At 41.1% G+C, this 10,012-nt stretch overlaps 1 protein-coding gene across 1 annotated transcript in view; it reads right to left on the bottom strand.

The window, feature by feature from the left end:
- Cntnap2 (contactin associated protein like 2) overlaps positions 1–10,012 on the bottom strand; it is a 2,102,194-nt gene that overhangs the window by 168,973 nt on the left and 1,923,209 nt on the right. The window contains exon 20 of the mRNA XM_029535530.1: positions 3,959–4,092. Coding sequence (XP_029391390.1) covers positions 3,959–4,092 — 134 coding nt within the window. The remainder of the gene's footprint in view (positions 1–3,958; positions 4,093–10,012) is intronic.

Here is a 10,012-nt window from a genome sequence, read left to right as displayed (position 1 = left end):
TTTTTTTTTTTTTTTTTTTTTTTTTTTTTTTTTGAAGTGAGAGACAGAAGGGGAGTAGATCCAGATGGGAAAGGTGGTGGGGAGCAACTGGGAGAAGTAGCGGGAGGAGAAACTATATTCAGATAAAAAAGAAAAATAAAATATATAAAAAGTAAGAGAAAGTTTAATTAGGTGCCCATGAACACAGTGTCCATAAAACAGCATAAAACCATCTATTTCTCGGCTTTAAATATTCTTGTCAGCAAGTGCTTCTTGGCATCAGCAATCATGTGAGGGTTTGGTGTCTGCAGATGGGATGGATCCCTAGGTGGGGCAGTCTCTGGATGGCCTTTCTTTCAGTTTCTGTTCCATTTTTTTATCCCTGTCTTTCCTTTGGATAGGAACATTTCTGGGTTAAAAACTTTGAGGTGTGTGGGTGGCCACATCCCTCAACTGGGCGCCCATGCTGATCTACTGGAGGTGGTCTCTATAGGTTGTCTCTCCCCTTTGTTGGGTATGCTAAAGTCATTGCCATTGGTTCCTGGGAACCTCTCACTTCCCTGGAGTCTGGGCCTTTCTAGTGGCTACCCCAGATCCCCATTCCCTGCTGCTACATATTTCTTTTTTTCTTTTTTCTTTTTTAATTAGATATTTTCTTTATTTACATTTCAACATATTTCTATTCAATTTCCCGATCCTCTGAACATCTCTCCTATCCCTTCCAATACCTGTTCCTGCTCCTCTTTTTTCCCCTCTTCCTTCTCTCTCCCTCTTATGTTCCCCACTCCCTCTATCCCCTGTGATTATTTTCTCTGTTCTATGTAGGATTGAGGCAGATACACTTTGGTCTTCCTTTTTCTTAAGCTGCATATGGTTTGTCAGTTGTATGGTGGGTATTCCAAGCTTTTGAGCTAAAATGCACTTATCAGTGAGTACATAGCATGTGTGCTATTTTGTGTCTGTGTTACTTCTCTCAGGATGACATTTTCTAATTCCTGCAAATTTCATGAAGTCATTGTTTTAATAGCTGAGTAGTACTCCATGGCGTAAATGTACCACATTTTCTGTATGCATTCTTCTGTAGAGGGACATCTGGGTTGTTTCTAGCTTCTTATTAAAAATAAGGCTGCTATGAACATAGTGGAGCATGTGAGCTGGATATGGCTGTTCCCTGAGAGGTTCGACCAGCACCTTACCAATACAGATGCAGATCCTCACAGCCAATCATTGGACTAAGCCTGGGGTCCCCAATAGAAGAGCTAGGGGGAGGTCTGAAGGAGCTGAAAGGGATTGCAACCCCTTAAAAATAAGACTATCAACTAACTGAACTACCCAGAGTTCCCAGGGACTAAACCACCAACCAAAGAGTATACATGGAGGGAGCCAGGGCTTCAGATACATATGTAGCAGAGGATGGCCTTATTTGACATTGATGGAAGGGGAGGAAGGCTTGATGCCCCAGTGTAGGGGGATGCTAGAGGGGTGAGGTGGGAGTGGGTGAATGGGTGGAGGAGCACCTCCATAGAGGCAAAGGGGGATGATATGGGAGGGTTTGTGGATGGGTAACCAGGAAGGGGGATATCATTTGAAATGTAAATGAATAAAATGATTTAAAAAATTCTGATTCCTCTCTTCTTTTCTGCTTCTGATTCTTTATTAACATTATTATTATTATTATTTACACATGTCCTTGTGGTGTGTGGAGATCATAGGACAACCCTCAGGGGTAGGTTCCTTCCTTCCACCTTGGAATTGGGGATTGAACTCAGGTTCTCAAACTTGATGGCAAGTGCCTTACTTACCCTTTGAGCCAATTCCACCAGCCCTCTCCTGTCTTTTCTGAAAAAAGCTTGGGTCCTGGTTAAAGGTAGGTTCGATCAGCTCAACTATTTGTAACAGATAAGGTGTGCCAGGTACTGTGTAAGGCCCAAGGATTCTGTCAGCCACCGTGAGATAACACTACATATGCCATGTCTGATAGATGGCCTAACAGGCTGGATCAGTGTGCTGTCATTTTCCCAGGGAGGATCACTCTTTGAAGTGCCCTCCAGCATTTACTGCTAAGGCTGCATGCATCCTCCTCGTCAAGTTATGAATCTGACATCCGTCAGTTCTCAGAGGAGCTGGGCTTCTGCCTTTTCTTTGCAGCCTGACTTGCCTAGCAGCTGGCAGAATCCAGTAAGGTAGGGGAGCTGCTCAGGCCCCGCCAAGCACCTCCCCCCAAGTCCCCCTTCCCCCCAGTCATTCTGCTTTGTGACACTGCGACCTCCTCCTGCTCTTTGTCCTGACAGGTATCTGCATGGAGCTCCATCTAGAGACTACAGTGACAGCTCTCCTTCTTGATCATCAGGCTTGGTTCCCAGGGAGACCTCCTTGGGTCATGTTTTATTCATGGTGTCTCCAAGGTGGCTGTTTTCATGGTAAAAGTCAGTGCTAAGGGAGGGAGCAGTAAATGAACCTGCAATAAAATTTGAGGGTAATGATAAAGCCACCTGTTTGTTTTCTAAAAAACTTCTATCAGAGCCTTAGAGGGAATGAGTGAAGTTTTAGGTTTTTAAAGGAAATACTTCCATAGAGGAGGAACCCCCCCCCCCCATATTGTTATCTAACTGTACTGGAGTCATGAAAAATGTAGGTCAGAGAGACCAAATTATCTGTTTCAGGGAAAGGTGGGAAACTTTAGATACCTTAGACCTGAGGGGTTTCAACCTGTGGGTCGAGAGCCCAGAAAAAAAAGTATTATGATTCATAACAGTATTGAAATTATGAAAAACAGTATCAAAAATTATGAAATAGCAATGGATATAATTTTATGGTTGGGGGATCACTACAATATGAGAAACTGTATTACAGGGTCACAGCATTAGGAAGGTTGAGAACCACTGCCTTAGACTGTAGACTGGAAAAATGGGATATATGAAAAGAAAATTGAAAGATGCTCTAAGGATAGTCAGGAAACAGGTGAGCGGTCATGAAGATTATATAGCCAATATTTATTTTCCTTCTTCTTAAAAAATTTCTTCACCATAACTGCCATTGCCTTTCCTGAAGGAACGAGAGTTAACTGTCTTTGTCTGTAGATCTACAACTCTGGGTTCAACTAACATTAGGTCAGAAATATTTGAAAATAGAATGGTATCTGTCTTGAACATGTGCTTGACATTTTCCTGGTTTTATTCTTTCATATAGCATAGTAACTGCATACACAGAACTTATGTTATATAAGGTGGGTAAGGAGTACAGAGATGACTGTAAGTGTACAGGTAGGTGTGTAGAGGTGCTGTGTGAATTCTATGCCATCTCCTATAATGGACTTAAACAACTTTAGATTTAGGTATCCATGAGGGGTTCTGGAACAAATTCTTCAGAATACCAAGTTTTAGCTATGTATATCTTTATACTTCATTAGTTAAGCATTTAAAATGGAAAGTATGATATTAGTTGCCTATTCCACCTGTCTCAAGTCCCTAAAAGAATCATGGTGTTGCCCTGAAGCTACTTGGGAGGCCAAGGTAGGAAAATCACAGGCTCAGGGCTATTTATTTTAAGTATGTGTGTGTTATGTGTGTATGTGTGTGTGCATGTATGTGGTTATTCACAGATGCCAGAAGAGGACATTAGATCCCAAGGAATTAGAGTTACAGGTAATTCTGAACCCAGTGTGAGTGCTGGGAACTGGACTCAGGTTTTCTGCAAGAGGAACAGGTGCTCTTAATCACTGAATCATTCTCTCAGCCCTTAGCCTGGGCAACTTAATGACATCCTGCCACAAAGTAAAAAGTGAAAAGATGCCTGGGGATGTATCTCAGTGGCAGAGGGCTTGACTTAGCATATGCAAGGTCCTAGATTTGATCCACAGTTCTGTAAACAAACCCAGAACAAACCTTTCCCCCAAACCAATGGCCAAGCATTAATAGATAGAGAGACTATAACATTATGTTAATTTGGTGATGTAACTTGTATGCACATATATCAATACCTTGAGAATTATGGTCCTCTCATGCCGGGTGATGTTGACACTGTGTGGCTGTCCATTGGCCATGTTCCTGTGGTCTACGTCAATATTGAATGGCTCTCTGGTTCCTCCCAGGTTATACCGAATCTGCAAGTTTCCTTTGGGAACAAAAGAAAAGAGGCCCAGTGTATTTTTTTTTTTTTTTAACTTTTTTGCTGGAGGTTTATTTCAATGTCACCTGATCCACTTCTGGCTTCACATAGACCCTGTGCCCTCCATGCACACAGGCACCGTTCCAGTCTTGAATTTGGACCCATTACCCAGAGGCCCCGGTTATTAGTACCAGGCTCATACATAAAATACGAAATAAAAAAATAAATCCTTTATCCACTTAGACTTGATCTTAGTACAAGGAGATAAGAATGTATCAATTCACATTCTTCTACATGATAACTTCCAGTTGTGCCAGCACCATTTGTTGAAAACGCTGTCTTTATTCCACTGGGTGGTTTTAGCTCTCTTGTCAAAGATCAAGTGACCCCCATAATCAGCCACCAAATGCAGACACTATTGCATACACCAGCAAGATTTTGCTGAAAGGACCCTGATATAGCTGTCTCTTGTGAGGTTATGCTAGTGCCTGGCAAACACAGAAGTGGATGCTCACAGTCAGCTATCAGATGGAACACATGGCAACCAATAGAGGAGCTAGAGAAAGTACCCAAGGAGCTGAAGGTGGTACAACCCTGTAGGTGGAACAACAATATGAACTAACCAGCACCCCCAGAGCTCGTGTCTCTAGATGCATATGTAGCAGAAGATGGCCTAGTCAGCCATCATTGGAGAGAGAGGCCCCTTGGTCTTGCAAACTTTATATGACTCAGCACAGGGGAACACCAGGGTCAAGAAGTGGGAATGGGTGGGTAGGGAGCAGGGGTGGGGTATTGGGGACCTTGGGGATAGCATTTGAAATGTAAATGCAGTAAATACCTAATAAAAAATTGAAAAAAAAAAGAAAAAAAAAAAGAAATCCTGAGTGCAGGAATTGTCTCACTCTAGCAGTAAAGTGTGGCATTTGGCATATAAAGGAATCGTGAGCCTTCAATATTAAAAATAAACATAATTTGCAAAAGATAAGTTGCATGGGATTTTGAGAGGCCCCACTGAGACCAAAGAGACAAAGTAATGAATTGTATTCAAGGTTCAGGATTGATAAAATGCAATTTAAGGACAAGACAGATGTCCCAGTTCCCCTGAGGCCTTACCAAGGATAGTCCATGCTGCCTTTTCATCTTTCTTTCTTTCTTTCTTTCTTTCTTTCTTTCTTTCTTTCTTTCTTTCTTTCTTTCTTTCTTTCTTTCTTTCTTTCTTTCTTTCTTTCTTTNTTTCTTTCTTTCTTTCTTTCTTTCTTTCTTTCTTTCTTTCTTTCTTTCTTTCTTTCTTTCTTTCTTTCTTTCTTTCTTTCTTTCTCTCTCTCTCTCTCTTTATCTCCTGTCTCTTTCTCTCTCACACACTCACTCTTCATAGTATCACTTTTCTTATTTATGATCTTTAAATGACATAAGTGTTTTTTTCTCATTTTACACTTAGATTGATTTCATACACTTAATAATATTTGACATCTCAAAGATGTATCCAGCAGTCCCTAGCAAGAGTTTGATGAACACATCCCGAGTGGGTTCTTTGCTGATTCTCAGTCTTCTTTCAGAGGAAAGAACTGATGTTCNAGTTTTAAATTATAAGAGAAAACCACAGTAACCAAAAGTATAAAGTAAACAAACAAACAAACAAACAAAAGAAATAAGGAACCAGATAGGCAATTAGACTGTTAAGAGGATATACTGTCTTTGTANAGGCCCTGAGTGTGGTTCCTGGCCCCCACGCTGGTCGGCTCATAACTAGCTATTACTCTAGCTCAGGGAATCTGATGTTCTTTCTAGACTCAGCAGGCATTAGACCCCACATGTCCATGCTCCTCCCCACATAATTATATCTTTATAAATCTTTATAAATGTTACCTAAAAGTTCATTATCTAGAGAGAACTAACTACTCTGGGCATCTTGGCAGCCTCTACTGCAGACATTTCTCGTGCACACATTTAACACATGTATATAAATGACTGCAATGATTTCAAGTGCCATCTTCCATATTTAGGCATTCCAGCATTACACATGCCATTTACAATGTAATACCATATTTCTGCAGTTGAAAGAAGTGTTTGTGAGTATAGTCAAGAATTAATTGCATTTCCTATTTTTGTTTTCTGAACAAAATTCAATAAGTTACTATTTTTGAATTTTTATCCTCAAATCTTACTTTTTTTTTCTGCTATAGCATTCTTACCAAACATTCACAATGCTTTTCTTCCAAATGTGTCTACATTCACTAATTCTTTTTTATTGCAGGAACTACGTGAATTCTATTAGAGGAGCCAGCCCACTCTCTGTGGCCAGTCCCTTCCCCATTTATCACAGCACTTCATTTCCCCATCTTCTGACTTTACTGAGGCTGCTGTCTCCAGGGCCTGAAGACCTCTGGAAGGGCATTTAGCACAGATCTAGGGCTTTATCTTGGATATGAGATCTACACTAGGCTTCCACCATCCATGGCTTGGGTTTCCTCAGTCATTTCTGGGTTCTTCACTGGCTCAGTCCTTTATCATCCTCTTTTCTGGAGTCATTCGGTCTTAGGCATTGTTTCAGCTGCAGGCATAACAAACTCCAAATTTGTAATCCAGCCAAACTTCTATCCTGATCTGACTCTTTCCAACCTTCAACTAAGTATTTCTGCTTGGATGTTTCTTTGGCACCTTAGACATGACATTGGCCCTCTACCTTAAGTGCATTTTATGCACTTTAGTGAATGGTCACTTTAGAATTCCAGTTATTCTTGCCACCACCATAGCTCTTCCATTTTTAATATTTCATGCACTGTGAGAAATTCTTGGCTTGATCTTCAAAGCAGACCCTGAATCTTACCACTTCTTATTTATTCCATTTCTACCTACAAAACACCCTTTGCCTGGCTGGTTGTGACAGCTTCCACACTAAACTCTCCTGCTTTTATTCCAGTCTTCTCTTGTACAAGTCTGCCCTTTACCCTTCCTAATTCCACACAGAGGTTAGAGTGAACCTTGCTCATAATGCATTGATGAATTACTATGTCACTTAGGGTCATAACTCAGGTCCTCCTGGTGGCTCTCATGTCTTACATGGACTTCCACACTCACCTTTCTATACCTTCTCACTTCTTTCCTTGTTCACTCCTCATCTGTGTATATTAAGCCTGTCTTCTAGCTGCCATGCTAGAAGTCCAGAAAGTTCTGGTCTCAGGACTTTTACTCTAAGGGCTCTTCTGATAGAATGTTCTATCCCAAGTTACAGCATAGCTGACCTCACCCTCCTTCATCCATTCACTCCTGGGCCATATTCCTAAGGATTATTCCTGTGACTTCTTCATAAACGGGGAAACTTCCCACACCTTTTCCTTGTCTAGGCTCGTACATTTCTGTCTTATATTCCATTCCCATAACAATTCTCATATATGGTACACTCTAGATTCCATTTCACTTCTTTGCCTGTCTTAGATTTCAGTGAGAGAGCTCCAAGAGAGTAAGGATATTCATTTCTGCTGAGACTATAACAACTCTTTAAGACACTGCCCGGTTGGTAGGTAAATATGTTTGTGAACTCTTTCCTTACTCTTATGCTTTCTTCCCAATATTTTCTTTGCAAACCAGAAAGATCTTTCCAAAAAACACTTTATCGATTATTTCATTGCTTCATTTTAATATNCTTCAGTGCCTTTCAGTTGTTCATAGGATGAAGGCTTATATTTCTAATGTCATTGTGGAGTCCTGTCCTCTGGGAGCTGTGCTTGCTGCTTCACTGCAAATCATGACACTTGATCTCTTATATCTAAGCTACCTTGGATTCTCTAGAAAGTTCTATTCCCCACCTACCCCTGCTCCCTCTGGCAAGTTGTCCCCTCCAATTAGTGTTTCCCTGATATTTTATAGAATAAAAAAATAATTCTATTTGTATTTAAGGAGATGATTAGTCAGGTTCTTAGTAACTAATGCAGAAAAATCATGTTGTCTTGGCATGTGTGTGTGTGTGTGTGTGTGTGTGTGTGTGTGTGTGTATGTGTGTGCCTGTGTCAGTGTGCATTTGCACATGTGTGCCTAAGCATATAAAGGACAGAAGTTGACACTAATGGCTTCCTCATTTGCTTTCCATCTTAATTTTTGAGGTAGAGTCTCTCACTGATTCCGGAGGTCACTTACTTGGCTGGTCTGGCTGGCTAGCGAGCCCCAGGGATCCTCTTGCCTCTCTCCCTGGCTTTAGGATTACAGGTGCGTGCCTTCATGCCCAGCATGTTCTGTGGCTGACACAGCATCCAGTTTATGTATTAGATAGCTTAGATAAGCAGCTGTATCTNCTTATTCATTGTTCATTTATTCATTTCTTTGTAACAAATATGCATAGTATCTAGACAAAGCACAGATTTCTTAAGGCCTCAAAGTGAGCTGTCTGTCTGACTATAGGTGTGGAGTGGAATTCCAATACTGACAACTGCCCCAGATCCCCAGCATGGGTCAGGTGCTATGTGCAGATCTGGGGACACAGAGACCTGTGAACGAAAGGCAACTCCCTCTACGGGCTGGAGGTCAGGGGAGCTGATAATAATGCAAAACCTCGGCACAGTTCTCCTACTCTTCACCAATGGCCTAGTTGTTTGCTACCTCTATTAAGTTATTTTCATTTTTTCTTTTTTTAATGGATTCCTTGGGCTTTGTAAATATGATTTAAAATTCTAGTAAGTGCTTCATGTAATGTTAACAGAAATTATCTGCTCTGAGAAAAAGGGATGAGCTGAAATTTAAATGTATAGGTAGTGACTATCTATAAACAATTATGGCAACATTCAAGTAATANCATTTAAATGATGCATTTATTCCTTTCAAATAAGAGCAGAAGAGGTCCACTAAGTGATAGTAGGAAGAATGTTAATATTTACCCATTAAAGTAAAATATTATTCAAATAGCGAGACACTTCCTTTTCTTATCTCATGTTCATCTCCCAAGTGAATTAAAGCCATTATAAGGAATTGCTCTTTTATTGGCTGCAGCAAATCACATGCTTAACAGATTTACTATCCTGAACATCACCACTACCATCAGNAAACACTTNCAGGGAACCTATTATAGGCAGGAGATGTAGTGCTGGGAGTTTTGCATCTCTCTGGAAAGACAGCATATTTAAAACAGAGACAGACAATAATATATTGTGTGTCAAACAACAAAGGAAACTTAAAATATGTGTAATTGGAGTTTGAAGCCAGAAGTCATCAGACGGAGGTGAGGGTTAGTCAGGGCTATATTGCAGAAGGCACCTACTGTGTGCACTATAGAGGCAAGGGAGTGGGATCAGGTCAGGGAGTGTTGTGAGCATAAGAGCTGAGCACAGGTGGCCCCAGAGTCTTATTAAGCATGAGTTTATTGACACTGTAAGGCTGGTTAGAGTATTTACTAACCCTTATGTGGTGCTTTGAATGAGAATGGCCCCATATGAGGTCATTCACATGTTTGAGTACGTGGTCCCAGGTCATGGGATTGTTTGGGAAAGATTGGAAGGTGTGGGCTTTGTTGGTGGAGGTGTGTTAGGGGCAGGAGGAGGGAGTGCTTCAAGTTTCCATTCCTGTTTTTGGACTGGGATATGAGCTGTCAGCCCCTGCTCCAGCACCCAGCCTGCCTGTGGCCATGATCCCTGCCATGATGGGGATGCGCTCCTTTCCACTGGCACTGTAAGACCCAGATAACCCTTTTCCTATAAGTTGCCTCTTCTTATAAGCTGTCATGGGGTTTTGACTCAGCAATAGAAAAGGAACTAAGGCACCTTATCTTACATGAATATACTACAGAGCTTTTAGACTTAACAGGTCACTCCTTTGCAAATTAATCCATCGAGGGAGATGACATTTTGCAGGTCAGGAAACAGAAGTATGAGTTACCCACAGTCTCTCCCTAAGGCAGCAGCAAAAAGGAGAGTCAGAATTTGAATCTAGATAGGTCTTC

The sequence above is a fragment of the Mus pahari genome, chromosome 2 (assembly GCF_900095145.1).
Source record: "Mus pahari chromosome 2, PAHARI_EIJ_v1.1, whole genome shotgun sequence".
NCBI classification, from domain to species: Eukaryota; Metazoa; Chordata; class Mammalia; order Rodentia; family Muridae; genus Mus; species Mus pahari.
This window is presented reverse-complemented; position numbering and strand designations above follow the sequence as displayed.